General features: G+C 36.5%; 3 protein-coding genes across 3 annotated transcripts; 2 read left to right on the top strand and 1 right to left on the bottom strand.

Annotated features, from left to right (window-relative positions):
- Positions 1 to 3,830: 3,830 nt before the first annotated feature.
- Positions 3,831 to 5,036, bottom strand: GCK72_022429 (uncharacterized protein; the record flags this gene model as incomplete). The annotated part of the gene is made up of 5 exons (XM_053734819.1): positions 3,831 to 4,235; positions 4,278 to 4,401; positions 4,485 to 4,565; positions 4,622 to 4,696; positions 5,014 to 5,036. 5 exons carry the CDS (start codon positions 5,034 to 5,036, stop codon positions 3,831 to 3,833), a joined length of 708 nt encoding a protein of 235 aa, XP_053578385.1.
- Positions 5,037 to 9,341: 4,305 nt separating this feature from the next.
- GCK72_022428 (uncharacterized protein) lies at positions 9,342 to 12,753 on the top strand (the record flags this gene model as incomplete). The annotated part of the gene is made up of 8 exons (XM_053734818.1): positions 9,342 to 9,393; positions 9,438 to 9,563; positions 9,610 to 9,695; positions 9,747 to 9,812; positions 9,859 to 9,930; positions 9,999 to 10,075; positions 12,091 to 12,392; positions 12,611 to 12,753. 8 exons carry the CDS (start codon positions 9,342 to 9,344, stop codon positions 12,751 to 12,753), a joined length of 924 nt encoding a protein of 307 aa, XP_053578384.1.
- Positions 12,754 to 14,562: 1,809 nt separating this feature from the next.
- GCK72_022427 (uncharacterized protein) lies at positions 14,563 to 15,865 on the top strand (the record flags this gene model as incomplete). Its single annotated transcript, XM_053734817.1, has 6 exons — positions 14,563 to 14,571; positions 15,274 to 15,342; positions 15,386 to 15,555; positions 15,601 to 15,660; positions 15,708 to 15,813; positions 15,863 to 15,865. The coding sequence occupies 6 exons, from the start codon at positions 14,563 to 14,565 to the stop codon at positions 15,863 to 15,865; spliced, it is 417 nt and encodes a 138-aa protein (XP_053578383.1).
- Between the last annotated feature and the right edge of the window lie 4,731 nt (positions 15,866 to 20,596).

Here is a 20,596-nt window from a genome sequence, read left to right as displayed (position 1 = left end):
AAGCGTAATCAGATGTATCGAAAAACCAGATACACAACTCTTCACAACATTGGACCTGCACAAATATTTCTGTGAATGACTTGAAACCTTGAACGGGCGGATTAGAGGATCAAACTTCACAACTGACCGATTTTCTTAGTTTTATTTTAATTACCCTCATAGTCTTACAATACTAAAGTTTTCCCTGACCCCTATTAACATTATTTCAACTATAATAGCTAGAGTCAATAGCAGATGTCTTTATTCAACGTAAACATGTCAATTAATTCACACATTGTCTCTCTCGGTGTATTGTTTTTTTCACATATGACCATCTGCCTCCTTATCTCCTTGGGAAATCGGTCCTAACGCATCTCTTTGTGGGGAACTTGGAACCTTGACTGGACGTATTTGAGGACACACCTGTCCTTCCCCAGATGGCTGTCGTCTCACGTCACCCGATAAGACTTTCGTTTGAATTTTTTCCCAAGACAACATAAAATAGATGGACATTTGCTTATTGTCTCATTAGTGTTAACACAACCCACCTGCACACTTATCTCCACGAGAAATCTCTTTTTATGACCTATTCTATTAGACCACCAGACGGCTGCTGTCTACTTGACTCCGCCCAAAGGCTTCCGGCCGCCTCACATTATCTTCTTGGGTCAGTCATACACCATCTCTTCGTACTGGATGGTGACTCTTCTATCTTCTCTTTTTTGGCGATCTTTGATATATCCCTTTGAATTTTTCTCGTACTTACATGAATTTATCTCGTACTTATACATTCTTTTTGCTCAATAAGTTCACAATTTATTGTTTTTTTTTCAGTACTACACCAAAGCTGAGAGACAGGAAACCAACCGTCTTGATGGATGAGGGATGTTCCAATGCAAAACAAGGTTGACAGGCAAGCAATGGAACGAGCAGATTCAAACGACAATCACAGTGATAGACGTGAGTTATAACCCCTAGAGTCAAGATATTTCATCTTTCCTCACTTTGACTTCCCCAACCATTCTTATCTGTGTCGGTACCGGATAGACTGATCGAGCCTGGCGCTGTAATAGTCTGTACTTAACCGGGCTGAGGTTTACTTCAGTAGACGCAGGTTTGAATCCTCCCGATCTAGTTATCAATAAAATTTTAATCAAAATCTCAAAAACAAAATACTTTTCATTATCAAAATTTATATTAAAGAATTTTCAATCGTATAGCCCAAAAACGATATATTTTTTTTGTTACTGACTTCCCCAACCATTCTTATCTGTGTCGGTACCGGATAGACTGATCGAGCCTGGCGCTGTAATAGTCTGTACTTAACCGGGCTGAAGGATACTTCAGTAGACGCGGATTTGAAACCTCCCGATCTAGTTATCAATAAAATTTCAATCAAATTCTCAAAAACGGAATACTTTTCATTATCAAAATTTATATTAAAGAATTTTCAATCGTATATCCCAAAAACGGTATATTTTTTTGTTACTGACTTCCCCAATCATTCTTGTCTGTGGGGCTACTTTTTATCATCTCAAAAGATTACGGGGTGAATATTGAGCAGCGCGGTGGAGACGCAGAACTCATTTGAAAACGGAGGAAGGAATAAGGAAGATAGCGTAAGAGGGAAGGGAACAGGAAGGATTAAAGTTTTGATGGAAAATTGTTAATGTGAGATTGTGGTAGAGCTGAACTTAAAATTAGAAAGGTTTCTTCAGTCGGAACCTCTGAAGTAAATTAGGAGTGTGAGTTGTGCCAACACGTTTCTGAATATAGTATATCTTACTTTTTTTCTCAATTGATTCTCCGAATTCTCAATCTTCCATTTCTCCTAAACTTTATTTACTATATGAAAACATACGTTTGCATTCCAAATTTTCACACCCCTTTCTTACACACGGGTTAATTCAATTCCACGTTTTTTAAGCTTCAAATATGGAGAATTTGTGCTCTGCGAAATATTGCGTCAGAGGGTAGAAAAAAGGAGGAAAAGTTATTACGAGAATTGATGCAATCGTTAATAAAAGAAATCCGAAAAGACTTCCCCAACCAGGAACGTTCAAAATATTTAAAGAAAACAATGTAAATATGATTTTTGAAGGCAATTGGGATAGTTTTCAAAGTAAGGATGAAAAAATTGAACTACTGGATTTATACTTTTGAGCCCGCTCTATTGCACTGTGTGGTAAGTAGGTAGTTTTTTCGGAATTTGTTGTCTGTTTGAGTGTTTTATGTCTTGTTCAATTATATTCCACGTTTATGCAAGTTTTATAGGTTCACACGTTTCAGAAAATAATATTTTGAATGTTTTTATCTTGATCTTTGGTCTCTCAAATTTTCTGTTTGTCATTACTCCTCCACTTTATCAACTATACAAGGTAAACTTGCACTCTAAATTTTCAAACCATGTCGTGATTTCGTCACTCTCACCTACTTAATTCTAATTAAATCCTTTCATGTTTCGTATAACAAGCTTATATCATCTTTCCACATGATAAGCTTAGCCGTCCCTCGTGAATACGAGAATAAGAATTTCCTGACTCTCGCCTTCCACACTTTTTAGGCCTTTTCTAGCTTCAATTGTTTCTCCCCTTCTGCGTCCTAAACTGTCTTTAAAGACTCGAATAAATAAATAAATACCAATGAAACCACTACAATGCATCATACACTGAGCGCTATCCTAATTATACGTTGTTTGTGCTTCAATTATGAGAATTTGTGCTTTGTGTTTCGTTTCCTCCTCGAAATATTTTTTCGGCAACTTGATTTGCAGTAGTGTATGGACTAGTGAGTTGAAAAAAAATACAATAATATCTGATTTCAGAGTGTACACGCGTTGTGCTAGGGACACAAGGTTTCTTCTTTGAATGACGAACAATCGAGCACAGAGCTCTATCCGATGGTTTGTAGGGGGCGAAAGGGAGCGAAAGGGAGAGAAGAAGAGAGATTCAAAGAAACGAGACTTTCTTCAATATTTAAAGGCGCATATCTTAAAAGCGGGCGGAGCTATCAAAAAGTAGTCAACTACAAAAATGTGCAAAATTTTTTGACGAGAATTTTTGTAGTTGACAACATTTTTATAGCTCTTCCCACTTTTGAGAAGTGCGCCTTCAAAAATGGTAATTGGGAGGCAGGAAAAGGGAAAAAAGGGGGAGAGACGCAGAAAAAACAAATAAACTAGAGTACAAATCGATTACAGTCTCCTGGATGTAAAATATCATTTTGATATAACTAGAAAAAAAACTATTCTGTCAGGTTTTAGATCGATAGTGAAAAAAAGGAACAAAAACGAAACATGGAATACTAAAACTAGAATGAACGCTGAGAGTCAATTTTTTTTGTTGAACACTTATAGCAGCTGGAAATGGAAATCATTCTGCTGGATACTTCATTTTCGGCGTTTTGATTCTTCCGCTAATATCTAACACACAATTTCCTATTTCGAGACCCGCCGTCTTGTTTTATAAAAAATAGACAAAAACTTCGGCCGTTATATCGAATATTTACGTTGATACGCGTTGCGAATATCCTCATCTCTGCTGGAAGAAGCGAATAAATGGTACAAGGAAAATTGAATACACGTTTGCACATTTATTTCAAATTTTAAAATACTTTTAAACTAACTGTGACAACCAAAATTTAAATACTAACAAAACGTCTTTCAAATTCAGTAAATTGCGAGTGAATCATGTTGGCGCATTGGTGTTGAAATTCCTTTTTTTCCAGATATTTTCTCCACTCCCGTGATTTTTTCTTGTAACATAGAACTTCATGTCAAAGGAAGGATTGTCCACCCGCTATTTGTTACGGAGCGTCTGAAAAACGTCATGTCCTTGGGAAAACGGAAGAATTCAAGAGCTCACTTCAATAATATTACTGATTTCAGTTTCTTCAACAAGAATATAAGATTTGATGACATCTGGTTCCAATAAACGTTCCACATTGCCAGGGAAAAATGAATCCACTTGAATCTCTTCAAGGTTCTGCCACTGCTTCATTCCCACAGGTTTGTTGGTCTCTTCTTTCACAAATTCATACATTTCTAAAACAAGATAATATTGAGGATTGAACATGTTGAAGAGCAACAAGAAACTCACAAGGCTGGATTCACATTTCCAGTAGAGCTGCTTAACTCTTGTTGGTATTTGGCCTGACTCGTATCGTTTGGTAACTTCTTTTTGAATCCATTCGAACAAAACATAGGAGTATGCGCGTTCTATCAAGATCTTTATTATATATTTTGGTTTGACCATCAGCTAAAATATTTCTTGGGATTTTTTTGAAGAGAAATCAAACACTTTGACACACGAGGTCATTTCTGCCAATTCAATGAGAAGTACGATTTTCAGTTCCTCAGTTTCAATAAATTCTTTGTGCTTCCAAGTTATAGTTATGCGATTGATGGTATCGTAGTCATCCGGACTGAAAATTAGGTTATGAGTAAATCAAAAACAGTTTGACAGTCTAGAGGTCTGGGATAATTTAACTTGAAACTCAAAACTCACTCTGGTATTTCTTTGATTTGTTTCATTTGTTTCGCCTTCTGAAGAATGACATTTAAAAACACATTCTCCATTTGACGGATGCTGAAAACGTGAACACATAGATTTATGCTTTATAATCGAAAAACAGTGTCACTTACGCAGATTTTGTTTCTGGGGAAACCTTCCAGTTCCGAGCTTCAGGACAACGTTCGCGTACTTTCTTTGTTACTGGACTAAAAACAATTAATTATCTCATGGGAAAGATGAAAGTTATCAGCAGTTTAAGCTCTGATCATCAGTAATTCAACTTACATCCAATTATAATAAAGTTTTCCTCTGAATTTGATGTGGGAGCTGAAAGAAAATCGATTTGCAAGTTTTAATACTTACACTCACAATCTTACAATGCATGCTTTTTAACGATAGGATTGATATCATCCAGATCCGAGTGTTTGTTGGAATTAGAACAGGAGTTGCTTGTTTGCTCTAACAAATAAATACAATCCTGAAGTTGGAACAAATGAATGCTTTGGCTTTTTGCTTAGCTTACTATTTGAAGAGTTCATCTGGCATCTTAATCACTTCCTCGAGTGAGTAACTGAAAATGGAAAAAATGACATTTGTTATTTGATTATTTTTTGACAATAAGGGGCTCCTATGTCGGTTGCTTCTGCAATAATTTTCTTGTTAAAATTAAACCGGTTACTTCACACTAACACTTGGACGGAATTTTTTGTAATTTGCTTATTTTGAAGTTACAGTACTGTGCAAAAAGATACGAACTTCGGTCGTTTTTAATTTGTTATGGTAATTCTGATTGTCACACTTAGTACGTTTTAGATGGAACGTAGAGCTTCATTTTTGGAGTTGACAACTTTTTTGTACGGGCATTACCTAGCAGAGTACGTATCGACAAAGTAATTTTTCCTTCAAATTGACCTATTTTAGTGCAAAATAAGGCGATTTTAAAACTGAAGGCTTAAAATGACCATAACTCTTTAGGTAGTGCCCGTACAAAAATGTCGTCAACTACAAAAATAGAGCTTTACTTTTAATTTGCATATATCATTGATAACCTACTAGGTGTGATAATCCAAATTACCATGAAACACTCTCAACGTTGGTCAATTTTAACAGAAAACGGTCAAAGTTCTTGTTTTTTGCCCAGTGTTGTACGTATAAGATCATGTGGCGTTCTGTCACCCGTGTTTCATCCCGTGTAATTTTCAGATGAAATAGTGCAAAGTACCATAAGTTTTTTCAATCTAATACAAGCAATAGTAAAATCCCCGCATGAATTTCCTTAACCAAACTCACCTTCTCCAATAGCACATGACGATAAAAATCTAGAATTTAATAAAAATAATAATACCTGACCTCTTACACATTGTGGTCGAAATTTGAAATCCCTGCCTCTGACGACGGAGTTTATATACATTTCCATAGAAGGGCGGAGTCATATATTCTTGATGATCAAACCTCACCAAGCCGCCTACCTCCGTACCTCCAACATTCTCATATTATGATATTTTACACTTGGAATTTCTGAGAGTGCACTCATGGGGATTAGATTAGTGAAGAAATATTACGCAGGAGGAAGGAGACGCAGGAAATTCACGCCCCGTATTGGGATTAGGATTAGAAAAGCGGAAATTAGAAAAGCGGAAATGGAAGAGTAAAGGGTATTTGAAGTTGAGTGTAGAGATTTGTGCATTCGTATTGGTCGTATTGGGATTCGGAAGAAGGTGTAATAAGAAAAGCGGAAAATTTGAGGAAAAGGAGGATTTGTGCATTTGTATAGTTGATAAAGTTTTGGAGTAATCTAAGATGAAACGTCCAAATGATCAAAAGATCATGTTTCAAAACACTTGAATGACCATTGGTGGATTAGTTATTGTATTTTCATCAATAATCAAAGATAAAGGATTCGTAATGAACCTCAAAGTATTTTTCCCTAATTCTCGATAAGGTGTCTTGAGTGAATGATATCAATGTCGACATATTCTCAAGCGACATCTAAAAAATGCTGATCTCATTGCATTTTATGTGTAGTATTATAATCTTTTTTAATTTTGTTCCAACTTCATATTAAAAACCTCTATTTTTTGAGAAGCATCATGAATTTTCAGTTGCTTCAAGCATAATTGAATGCATAGGAAGACGCATTTTGATGCTGTTGAAGCGGAATCAAATCTTGAGCATAAGTTATTCAGCAAAAAAATTTTGTTCGAAGTATATCTCTCAGAATGGGAGAGGATCGTGAGCACATGATGTTCTATGAAGAGTTGTAGTCGGAGAGATTTACCAAGAGACGTCGAGGGACAAGACGGGACAAAAGCCATCAGGAGAACCTCAATCAAGTCCGACATCTGGTCTAATTCAACATAATGTTTTTTTTATTCAAGTGTATTCCAGCATTAAAAAAAACAGAATCACTTCAAGAGAAAAATATTTTTTTAAGTTTGCAAATCAAGATCAGGGAAAAATGATTCGGTCCGAAATTTCAGTTCTGAAAAAAAACTCAAAATTGGTTTTCGAACATTTTCCGATTTTTTCGAAAAAAAATTGTTCAAGGGGGCACAACTATTCCGAAGTTTAGGATTTTTGATATGAATTAATTTAGGAAGCCAGGAAGAATTAAATTAATCTTGGTTTCATGTACGAAAAAATATCCCTGATTTAAAAAAATTGTATCTGTTGAATTGTAATTCTTTTTCTTTTTCAAGTTTAACTCACAACGTATATGAAATCAAAACTAATAAAGTCCTGATGGAACACTTTTTCACAAAATATACATTTAAAAATAGTCAAAAAATGTACACTCGAATCTAGTTCGGAATCGGAAAAAAACATTTTTGCAAAAAATTCAAAAAATTTTCAAGTTTTTGTTCTAAAACCCGTGCCAGGTGGAGGCAAGGCCCGACTGGTAAAAATTTTTTAATTTGTCCCGCCCCGGCCCGTTGCAAGTATAGTGAACGTGGATCATCTGAAGTCTTGACTACCGAATTCAGCTCTTATGCACAACCTGTGACTCAAATTCTTCAATCCTTCCTTATCTTACAATTTCCCACGTGTGTTGTTTGATCTGCACCCAAATTACATAGTTTTCGTTTTACGTGAATAAAGTTGATTCTACTCGTCCATACACCAACACTAAATTCTCATATATCTTGTTTCCATTCTCTTTTCTCCAAAGATTTTTCAAAATCCTCTTCTTTTTTTGAACTAAAAACTTTGCGCGTACTGGTTCATTTTTGGATGCAGCCTGAACGGATGGTTTATATTTTTCAATCCCAGTCGAGATATGGCTTCCTTTCCTCTACCTCGATCTTTTCATTATTCAATTATATGTATGTCCCTATTGCATTATGCTGGCTCACTACTACATTACTGGTTTTTTCCAAATTGGATCTTAACATGGAATTAATGAGAAAGAGGTATCGAGTAAGGTTGCGTTGTGCTCCATGAGTTGTCAATTGAACATGAATAGAAGAGCAACAGGAGAAACCGTTTGATGAGTCGCTTTCTTCATCGGTCGGGTGCACGGATCGTATTTCCATTGAATGGTTCTGGTCGACCTTGCACACAAAGAGAGACAGCTATCAATCTACTGACCCACCCCCCTTTCTCTATCTGCCTGTCTGCGTCTGCTTTGATTTCTCTCGAGTAGTTGACCCACACTAACTTCAGTATACACCAAGATGACTTGTGCTGTTGTCGACCCCTTTTTTTACTTATTATTTTTGAATTCTAATTATTCCTTTATATTTTATTTTATTTACTGCTTCTTATGGATTTTGTGAATCCATCAATTGGAATGCTGTCAGTGGAAGTAAGCCATATTAAAATCGATTTTAGCACATTTTTAGTTTTCATTTGGCAACGGAAATGAAATTCGCAACGGTTAAATATATATTCCATAGTTTTGGTTGATTTCGGACTCAAAAATCACAAACATGTTTTATTACCAAAGTATTCGAACCTTTTTCACATACGTAAACTGCAGTCACTTTTTCCCTTCCGTTATTTATTTTTCTCTTTCCAAATCATAAAGTGACCTTTCCTCCCTTTTTACTTCGCACAAAAGTTGAAATAAGAACGGGAAATCTGCAAAAAAACAAGGTAGTGAGCGAAAAATTGTAAAAAATCGATTAGACCAGGGTGGAGTCGGAGCGCCGTCTTTCGGTAGCACAACTTTAGTGGCTCAATATGTACTCGATGGTTCGAATCCACTGTGATGTAATCGATTTCTGACAATCTATTGCTTTGTTGCGACGGTTATTGGGCAGGAGAACCCCGAACCGACCGCAATGAGTGAGAGATAGTGAACTTAGAAAGATATCCAACACAGAATTATACAAACGGTTTATAACGCACTCTCGATGGGAGAGTAGCCTAAGTTAGAGAAATCTCTTTATGCATTGACGAAGATGGGTGGTCCTTTGTATCCTTGGCGTTGGCGATAGCAGATGACTTTTCGCTGTGAGCAGTTGAGAAAAGGATCCAGTAGGCAATGTGTAGACGATTGACTTCCGATTACTGATTGGTAGCGATTCAATAGCTTATGTTGACATTGAAACGTGACAAATGTCATCTTGATAAGAGTATTGAGTCCGTTCACGTTGTTAGTAAGCAAAGTAATTCACCTTTGAGAGGAAGTTCAGTACTGAAAAACAACTTTATTTTCAAAAATTTCCCTATTTTTTCGAAATTTCAATTATTTTTGATTGATATACTTGAGGAAAATGAAAAATTATCAGAAAACAAATTTTTGTAGAAAATTGTAGTGATCAAAGTTCAAAAATTCAAATCCGGGCCTACCCGTAATTTTACAAGTTTGATTTATGCCCTGGGTTTTCAGCACTTTCAAGCACACGAATGCATCCAAACTACAACCAACGTGGAAATCAATACACTGGAAACTATCAGCGTAAGTTTAAGCTTGAATTTTAACTTATAAATAAAAGTTTGCAGAAAGACCAGGATTCAGACGCGCGTACCATGATCATCATGGAGGACGGAATGGCGGCATGATGAGTTCATTCAACCATCAAAATGGAATGGACGGTGCTTATCAGCGTCCTTCTTCGGATTATCGTGGTAAGATTTTTGATTATATTTTTCAATTCATGTCCCATTTTTCAAGACGTCATCCGAATCCATTCAACATCCGGTCCAAGAGAGGATACCATCAAGGTGCCGAGAATCGAAACGGCAATTAGGACTTCCACGGTAACTTTAATATTCTATATGTATGTACCTCAACAATGTTTCTGTTTTTAGCGTCTCACTATCATCCCTATGGTCGTGATCACGGAAATCAAGGACATCGCAATCAAAATTTTTCTGGTAAGTTATTGATTACGGAAATGCCAATTAACTCTAGATATTCCAGATCGCCAAAATTAATTCAAACATCAAAATGGATACCAAGCTCAAGGACGCCAAGAAGATACATTCAGCCGTGGTGAGATTTGAAGCTTTTGGGTTCATTAATACTTTAGTTCGAAATCGCAGTAAAATTAGTATTTTCAGAGCAATTTGCTGAAAGCTCATCGATCACCACGGAGGAGCAAAAAATATCTGAAAATATTGGGAAGAGCAGATCAGAAGTTGGTGGGACAGAAAATAATAAAATAAAATAAACTATAAATTATATAAAAACTATACTTTGTTTTTCTATATTTTTACCAATAATAAAGTTGTATTTGATATTCAAAACTTGTTCTTGTTTTCCACCGAGACGTTTACTACCTGTGATTCTATAGCGGCACGTGTGCACCGATTGATTCATATACATCTCAGAGAGATTATGATGACAGATGTATACTTTTTAGATGATCTGAAGTACCATTGAACATTGATTATACACAAAAGAAATACGCTCCTTAAAAGATTGAAGGGTGTTTTGTTTTATTGGATTTCAAATGGGCCTATGAGGGATAACTATGTTTTCCTTGTTAAAACATCTTCCCGGTGTTTCATATAAAACATTACCCAATTGAATCTTTCCTAATATCTTACCTTCAATTCCCCTTTTTTGATACTTTGTCCACTTTAGAGATACGCGCCTTTAAAGATTGAATGGTGCCTTGTTTCTCTGCGTCTCATCTCTTTTCTCTCCCTCTTGTTGCCTTCAAACTATCATCTTTGAAGGCGGATATCTCAAAAGTGTGGGAAGCTATAAATATGATGTCTACTACAGAAATGATCTTTAAAATATTTTGCACAGTTTTGTAGTTGACTACTTTTCGATAGTTCGGTCCACTTTAGAGATACGCTTCTTTAAAGATTAGAGGGTGTCTCGTTTTTCTGCGTCATTCCCCTCTTCACTTCCTTTTGCTGCCTCAAAACTAGCATATTTAATGACGCATATTTCAGAGGTGGATGGAGTTATAAAATCTTATAAATAATGCTAATTTTTGTAGTTGAGCATCTTTTCATAATATAGAAACGAGACACCCACCAATCTTCAAAGGAGCATGTCTCTAAAGTGGGATTAGCTATCAAAAAGTGGTCATCTGTGTACAAAAATGCGCAAAATGTTTTGCTGAACATTTTTGTAGGTGACCACATTTAACTTCCCTCACTTGTGGCAACATCTACGTTTTATTATCAGTCATCACATCAAATAGGTATTTTTTTAAATGAGTTATGCAAAACGAAACAAAAAAGCTACCTACTTATTAGAATTCATGAACAAACTAATAAAATGAAAAATCAGTATTCTTCCATGCACGGTTATCTGTATTTCAGTTAGTCCTTCTCTTTTCAATTCTTCTGTCATTCCTTTGTTATCCAAATTCTTAACAAACAACGTGAACAAATGGATATTTCTTTATATGTTGGACCTCGTAAATAGAAGAGTAAAAGAGCAACAAGAGAAACCGTTTGATGAGTCTCTTTCTTTTCATCGTTCGGGTGTTAGGATCGTATTTCCATTGAACGATGTTGTTTCTGGGCGACCTTGCACATAATGAGAGGCAGCTATCAACTGACCCATGTATCTTTTCCACTCTCTCAGACTGTCTGCGTCTACTTTGATTTCTCTCGATTACTTGTCCTTCCCCAATTTCATTATGCACCAAGATGACTATGTGAGCGGTCGTCGAAACCCTTTTTCTGATTATGTTAAAATTCTTATTATTGCTCTATTTTTTTTTGTTTTTTATGGATTCTGCGAATCTCACGATTGGAATGGGATCAGAGGAGGTAAGCCACCTAAAAATCTATTTTTGCACATTTTTGACTTGTATTTGGTAACTGGAATAAAACTCGTGACGGTCTAGATACATATACGTTATTTTTCCAAAGTTTGGTATTTTGTACAAAAAAGGTTACATTCCCTAATTTCACAACACCCTTTCAAATCTCCTATCTCTTCTCTTGACCACTTACACTTCCAATAGTACATTACCCCTCAAAAAGAATAAAAATGAAGATAAATGACTCCCGGTCTCACTTTTATTCCAATCTGTTCTAATGTGGGAGCACAGAGACAGCCACAGATTTAATGCTCTACCCCTTCTCTTTCTCTCTCACAAAGAAGAACATAACTTTGTCCTTCAAGGATACAATGTAGAGATAACGTAGAAGAAATTTTGAAAAACAATAGGAGTAATTACAGAATCGAGCTCCATACCAGCCTGGTACTTCATCAGGATTTGATTCAGTTGAAGTCGGATGCCGATTTAGTGGAAATCAGGCCACATCGAGAACCGTGTCAACCCGTCGCCAAAGTCCAACCCGATCAAGGAACGATCGAAGATCTTACTCGCAGTCAGATTGGGGCATTGAGAGATGTTCCAGGACCATCCACACCTTCTCAACACCCTTCAAACGTTCAGAGAGACAACGCACCGAACGCCACACAAGAACAGAAGGACACACTGACTACACTGGGGAAAAGTACGATTATGGTCGGAATCGGTGAGTTTTTTGAAACATATTGGCTGCGGGATCTATACAACGGTCCCTTGAATAATAATTGGAAATTCACTGTCATTTCTCAAGTTTTATTTTCAGCTGACATAAACAAAATCAACCAGAAATCGAGCTGTCTGGTTTAAAGAAAAAGATCGACGGGTTAAAGGAAAAAACGCATATCTCGCGAAGGCGTATTCACTGGATAAAGCTTTATTCTATAGTAAGAATTATGCCTCATCAGAAGGTCGACAATCAGGCAAAAAAGGAAGAATACGAGAAGATTGATGAGGAGATCAGAAGAATCAGTAAAGAAACCGACGCGATGAAAAATCGAATTAATTACTTCATGTTGCCTTTCATATAAACATTTATAAAATTTTCATATATCATTCTTATATATAAAAGACAATTGGGCGTTGTCTGTTTGTCTGAGGCGCTGTCCGCAGCGGTTTTGGAAAGAGAAGAGAAACTGAGCCAGCGGGCAAAACCGAACTAGAGTGCTTTGGACACGACCGCCGCCTTAGACCACTCGGCTAAGCGGGCACAGACAGGGCTGGTAAATATATAAAAATTCAATATAGTTTTCAATAAATTTTTGATAATTTTTTTCCAAAACTTTCAAAAAAGTTCAAAAAATAAACATTCATAATTACATTTCAAGTACAAACGAGAAGAGTTTTCATGGAACTGTACTGAAAAACCGGCCGAGAACCGATTTTCTATATTTTGAAGTATGATAACTCGTTTCAGAGTCATTTTACAGATATACTTGAGAAAAAAAATTGGAAAATTTTCAGAAGACAGTTATTGAAAAAAATTCTCTACATTTCTAAGTGAGAAATGACGTATTCTTTCGATGTTCGTCATCTTTCAACCCACCCAGTGGACCTCTTTTTTTCTTTTGGATGCCAATTGGAGAAAGTTTGAAAAGGATTTCAAAAAAAGATAGTGCGAACAATGATCGCTTTTTTCTCTACCCCTTTCCAACTATTGAAGAAAAGTAGAGAGGGCAGCCGGCTGGATTGAGGGAGGGAGAGAATCGAAAGAACAGCGGCTAATCTTTTTTTCTCTCTCTCCCCCTATCCGTTTCACAAAGAGAAACACAACTTAACGTAGGAGGAGGAGACGGAGTAAAAATTTAAAAGAAATAAAAAAATAGGATTGATTACACTTTGGTTATGAAAAAGTTTATGGCTGGCAAGGGATTGGTCGGAGGCATTCTTTGAGCGAATGTGACTTCCAGAATTATCTTTGTAGAATGAAAAACTAGAGTTCTAAAATGGCACAGTTTTTCCATTATTATTAACAAAAAAATTTTTTTAATTTTCTCAAAAGTATACATACAGTACCGCTCAAAAGTATGATAAGTTTTGCCTTTTTTAGTTGAAAACGCCAACTTAGAGAGTGTGTCATAGTAAAACTAACTGTCCTACAAAATAACTTTTTATGGATTCGAATAGAACAAGAATAGAACTCCATTTTTGTAGTTGACAACTTTCTTGTACGGACGCTCCCTAGTAAGTTACATATCTACAGCAATTTCTCTCCTAAATCGACCAATTTCAGTGCAAAATAGTGCGATTTTTGAGCTGTTCTCTAAAAATGACCATAACTCTCTAAGGAGTATCCGTATCAAAAAGTTGTCAACTACAAAAATGGAGCTCTATTTTTGATCAGTATAATTCATTAAAACTTTATCTGATTAGTCAATCATTATTAGAATGACACTCTCAAACTTGGACCTTATTAACTGAAAAAACCAAAACTTAATATACTTTTGAGCGGTACTGTATTTTGTTAGACTTGCAAAGGACCGGGTCGGGCTGGGCGGATTTAAAAAAATTTTACCGGCTCGGTCCGGTCGGCTCGGATATCAACACAAAAATTTGAAAATGTTCGATTTTTTATAGCAAAGCCGAATTTTCGACATATCGATAAAACTCAAGCGTACTTTGGATTTCGGCTATTTTTCATGAAAATTTCAGAGAAGTTTGAAAATTTTTGTTTAAAAAATTGTGCACATTTTTTGAGCCCGGGCCGGCAAACTTCTTCACCGGACCAATATTTTGCAAATCTGCCTTTTGCCAAAGATAGACTCGCCCCCTTCTCCCTTTCTTCTTAAAAATCGTAAACTACGGAAAGAGAAATTGGGTTTTTCGAGGACGCAAATGATATGAAAATTGTGAGTGAATTGAGTTTTTTTGTTATTCTTTCCGTTGTTATCTGTATCAGAAACAAACTGTTATTATCTTTTCTCTCTTTTTTGCATTTCCACTCGATGTCGAATGCAATGGGGAGAAGAGGGGGAAAGGGAGAAAAAAGTTCGTTGTGCGTGTGTGTGTGTTCAATGGAAAAAGGGAGAAAGGCGAGTGATGTATCTGTGTCGAATGGAGAGAAGGGGGACATGATCGTTTTCTTTTTGTGATGAAAAAGAAGAGTATAGAAGTTTTTTGGAAGAGGAAGAGGGGCACTGCTCTCTCTCCATGAGCGCTATCTTGTCTCTTTTGCTGTCTGCGTTTACTTTCTCTTTCTCAAATAGTTGTTCTTTACTAACTTCAGTATGTGTGCCACGACGACTATGTGAGCGGTCGTCAAAACCATTTTTCCTGATTATTTTGAAATTCTGATTATTCCGTTATATTATACTTTATTCTCTGCTTCTGCTTGTTATGGATTCTGTGAATCCCCCAATTGGAATGTGACCAGAGGAAGTAAGTCATTTAAAATAAATTTTTGCACATTTCTGGCTCGTATTTGGTAACGGGAGTAAAACTCGTGATGATCTAAACACAGATGCGTTATTTTTCCCATGGTTTTGATTTATTTTGGACGAAAAAGTTAAAAGTTCTACGAGATTGCCGTCAAAAAAATTCTTGCTTTACAGAAGGCTAGCGGCGAGTTCTTCTATGACCGTCAAGCATCGCTCTACTCCAGGACAAAGTTGACCGCTAAGGTAACATGCACGCTGACTTCCAATTCTATGTTTGTTTTTTTAGGACAACATCAAACTGGAATTCCGTGCTGTGTTCGAGTTGAAGGATGTCGCTGAAAGCTATCAAGCCGCTTCAAATGGAATTCGAAGCACTGTTCACCAGGCTCCGGCTCTCGCTGACAAAACTCTCATAGAGGCTATCAGCATTTTCCTCAGTGGACCAGCATATTCCAAGTACGTTCATAACAAACTGCATTAACCCTATACTTTGTTTTTCAGCAAGAATGTGATCACCGTTGGAAGCTGTGTCCACTACGTGCTCGATACTTCGGAAATCAAGTAAATTTGCTTTTATCCAGAAGATAATTTAATTTAAACTTTTTCAGTCTGAAGATGATCAAGAATGCCGTTACTCTGCGCTGGGAGCATCAAAAGGTGTCAAAAGTCTCCAAGGAACCAACAAAGATCCAAGTTTGTACATGGTCACCGAAAGTGAGTTGTAGTACATATTAGCATAATTAATCTCATCAATTAATTTCAGTGAAGTCCACACTTTTCCATCCGGATGACATGCCGATTGTGGATTTGATGCAATCGTACCCTGGCTTCACACCCAACTTCAATGTTCATTCTTGTTTTTTTTTCATTTGTTTCAACTTCTCCTTTATTTTTCATGCATTTCAAAACATTACATTTTAATAAATTTACTTTTTCCACTTTCTGTTACAAGTATTCTTCCGATTTTCGTCTTCTTTCAACCAAGCCAATAGACCTCTCTTCTTCTTTATTTATGCATGCCCATAGGAGAAAATTTGAAAAGGATAGAAAAGGGGAAGCGTGAACATCGGCCGCCCGCTCGCTCTCTTTTTCTATTCCTTTTGTGGTTTCTTCTCCAACTTTCACTCCAAAAAAAGAAAAGAAAGGAGGGCAGTTGGTAGGATTGAGGGAGGGTAGGGGTAAAAGAACAGCGGCTACTCTCTCTTTCTTTCCTTCCTATCTGCTAACCAAAGATTAACATAACTTAACGGAGGAGGTGGAGACGTAGAGAAAACTTTTTAAAGAAAAATAATACGAGTGATTGCACTTTGGCGAACAGGGTTAAGAGAAAACCATTGTTTGAAAGGATATGACTTCCAGAACTATTTTTGTAGAATGTAAAACTAGAGTTCTAAAATAACACAGTTGTGAAATAATTTTTCATCATCAACAAAAAAGATAAGAGCGTGCCAAAGTTAGGTTTTGCCACAAAAACTACCGTAACCAAAGACCATGAAATACCAAACTATCTACCTACCCTATATATATATAGACTCACTTTCTTTTATTTTTTCTCTCAAAAAGTATATCGAAAACATAAAGTGTTTATCGAGGAGAAAAATGATAAAAATAACCGAAGGAATTAAGTTTCTTTTCCCCTCTTTCAGTTGTTATCAGTATCAAAAGTAGTACACTCTGTCCATCTTTTCTCTTTTATTGTCATTTTAATTGATGGTCGAATGCAGTGGGGAAAAGAAGAGAAAGTGAGAGAAAAATAGTTTAATGTGTCTGTGTGTGTGGTCAATGGAAAAAAGAGAAAGACAGGTGGTGTTTCTGTTTAAAATTAAGAGAAGGGGATCAAATAATTATTCTTCTGATGAAAAAAAGTATTGAGATTTTTTGAAAAATGAAGAAGGGGTCTAAGGAAGGGAAATGCAGACTTTTGAATAGCAATTATTAGGTACTTTCAAAACGACGCGATTCAGCAGAGTTACACTTGAAAGTACGAAGGGGTGCTCACTTATGCTCGCTACTGTAAATGCTAAATAAAGTTTTAAACACTAACAGTCTAGAACTGGCCCGAAGTATAATTTCCTGACCGCGCTGTTTCGAATCCCGCTCCCTAACTACGCGCTGTTGTGACGGAGCCTCTTAATAAGTTTTTTTCCAGAACTACCATGCCAAGAACCTTTTCTACGCCCCCAACACCTGTCAGCCATAATTTTTTATCATCAGATTCCCCTGTATGAAGAGTGAAACGTTCATTGAACAAGTCTTCAACTTTTTCGACCGGCTGAACATAGCAGGGCACTACGAAATTGAGTGAGTTTTTTCTCGAAATTGTGTAACCCTAAATGGATTTCAGTGACAGCTTCATGTAAACAATGCGTGTGTTCAACTATCCTAGCCCACACTATGAGACGGAAGAAATGTGCAAGCTGTTGTATAATAATGAAGAAAAAATCAACAGGTACTTGTACCCGAAGATTGCTGCGACCGAGTCGTTTATGCATTTCGATTCCGATATTTTGAAGATCTTTTTGGATGTGGATGAGAATTGAAAACTGAAAATTTCAATTCCCAGAGAAATTTCCAAGCCGTCGGCTTTCAAGGCATATAAACAGCTTTTTGTTCGCTTCTCTCGTTTGTCTTTTAAAGTTTTCTGTACAAGGCAGCTCTAATAAGTCTCACTACACTCCATCCCTTTCCTATGAATATTGAAAATGTCAAATTCTCGTTGTCATCCATTTGTTTTTCACTGTTTATCTAGCAACTCATATTTTTTCTCCCACCCTTATTGACTCTATCCTTACCTCTATTCTCTCTTCATGCTTCTTCTATGTGATTATTCTTATTCATATCAGTTTTGCAGTGGAGCGCATTGCATATGCACATATTAACTTTTAAATAAATCTGTCCTTCCTTACAAAATCCGAAAGCAGTTGATATCAAATTAATATTCCTCTTTATTAACAAAAGCACCAGAGTTAGGTAAAAATAAAATAGAATAGCTGGTTTCTTAGAAGAACAAAAAGAAAGAAAATGACGACGCCGAGCACAATGAGACCAAAGTCGCGGAAGTTGTCAGTAGTGTCTACGTCGTCTTCCCAATCGATGGATGATTACATTTCGGGGTCTCCGTGCGCCATCTGGAATGGGTTTTTTGAGTAATATTAAGAGAGAAAAGATAAAAAGAAAAACCTGAAATAGATAGTCCTATATCTTTAGAACTAAAACTGCTAATAAAATAATACTGCAAAATGTAGCCTTGTTAGAAATCAAAACAGTCATTTCAATCTGGGCTGCAGGATCTCGAAGATATGTAGCTAGGTTTCAAAAAAGATGATAAGCAAAAGCACTAAAAAAAATGAGAGGAAAGAAGAGGGAGCACCTGATTTCAATTATATGGAATAGAAAGAGGAATATTACAAGCGCCTTGGGGACGGAATTGGCTGTAAACAAAGCTAAAAAAAATTCGGAATGTAAAGAAATCAGCAATAGGAAAATATGAGACATTTAAAAGTGCAAACTTAGGATTTTCTGGATTTAAGATACATATATCAATAAGTAGAGATGATCGAAATGTCTCATCCTGAAAAGCTGATAACCTTACTATCGAAACAAAAGTCCATCTTAATTCTGACGACTTCAGAAGGAAGAACAAATCTTCTGTCTTTGCGGTCAATTGTACAAATGTCCATTTGATCATGGATTTGATGGCCTAACTTTCCAAACGGGAGAATTCTAGGCCAGTTTATTGTAGGCTACAAACAAAGTATATGAGTATTATACTGGGAATCTAATGGGCTAACTCTCCTAGGCCAAGATAATTTCAAAAGGAAGTTCGAAGAAGAGTGTGTGTCCAAATGTCCAAAGGCTCAGAAGAACTTTATAATGGATTTGATGTTCAATGGGCTGTAATTGTACCTGGCTGTAATTTTTGCAAAGGGACTAACCCAGCTTCTTCCATTCAATAAAACGTGAGTGAAATTTTATTCAAAAAGTGATTCATTTAGAAACTTACTGAATATATGTCATAACGGAATGAGCACGTTAGAAAAATGTTCTTCTTATCTAGCCCACACTGGTGTGCATTTTCAAAAATCCAATGACAGAGAAAAATACGGGCTTTCTAATGGTATGAAAATATCGCCGATCAAATTAAAACCGATAAAGTTATGATGAAAACCATTTTCACAGGACACGTGTACAGTTACACATCAGAATCTTTAAAAGTTTGTAAGATACACAACAAAAAAGGATAACTTACAAAAAACAGGAAATACCAAAGCGTTGTAGAGGTTCAACGTTTGAAACCAAACTGAAAGTAAATTTTTTAGAAACAATTTATCTAGAATTCTTTCAAACATCATACCATAGCTAAAATCGAGGAAAACTCGTTGGGTTTGATTCTGGAGCCCGAGATGGCTGACGACTACCTTAATCGGCGGTCCACGGAGCAACCAGCACTCGGTTGTAGTCCTGCTCACGTGCTCTGACGAGCTCAGCGAGGTCCGGCAAGTTCAGTGGGTGTTCTGCTGGAGCTGGAGCCAGAGCTGCTGGAGCCGGAGCCTGTGCCATCCGTTGGCGTCTTGGACGCCCTCTCACCAACATTGGTGTTCTTGGTAGCGGCACATTTGTGTTCTACAATAATAAAATGTTCTACAATAATAAAACCATGTTCTACAATAATAAAACCATAGTTGTCCCAGCCCAAGGCCCGGGCAAATTGGCGCGAAAGTCAAATTTTCAAATTTTTCAAATTTTTTTGAATTTTTTCGCGAAAAAGTCAAATTTTTGACTATCAGTTAGAATTAGAAGAAATTCTGGAAAATCACAAAACTTTTCTCGTTTTTGAAAACAAACTGAAAATTGTAAAATCATTCTTAGATAAAATTGGTTCCTTTTTTGAAGCCGGGCGTTTGGGTCTTCCCGGGCTTGGCCGAGCTTTAACAATTATATAAATATTTAACATTTTTCTATCCAGTTAAAATTAGAAAAAAAAGTGGAAAAAAGGGTCATTTTTTGAAGGCGGGCCTTGACAACTATGAATAAAACTCTTTTTTAATGCAAAAATGAATAATATCCTAAATTGATATGAAGTGTACTTGGGTGACATGATGTTTTAGCCAGATTCACTCAAAATAAAAACCAAACACTCCCAGCCACCACTTACTCATTTCAATTGCTCACGCCTGTGAAACGTCCAGCATGTTGACTATACAGATAAGGTTATTAGAATTTTAAGAAAATATTGTAGGCGGCGACCTCATCTCATGTAGTGGTCGAAATTAGAAGCCTTGCTCTCACGGCAGGGTTTATATACGTTTTCCACAGAAGGGCGGAGTCTTCTATACTCCATGCTCAAGTCTAACTCACCTGCCCACTTTCGTATCTCAAAAGATTACGAGGAAAATATTGTACAGGAACGAGGAGACGCAGAAAATTGAAATTAGAGGAAGGTAAAGACAGCGCAAGGGGAAAGGGAAGAAGAAGGATTAAAATTTGAATGAAAAAT

Source organism: Caenorhabditis remanei, chromosome X (genome assembly GCF_010183535.1).
Source record: "Caenorhabditis remanei strain PX506 chromosome X, whole genome shotgun sequence".
Lineage (NCBI taxonomy): Eukaryota > Metazoa > Nematoda > Chromadorea > Rhabditida > Rhabditidae > Caenorhabditis > Caenorhabditis remanei.
The sequence above is the reverse complement of the archived record's forward strand: the minus strand, read 5'-3'. Positions and strand labels throughout refer to the sequence as shown.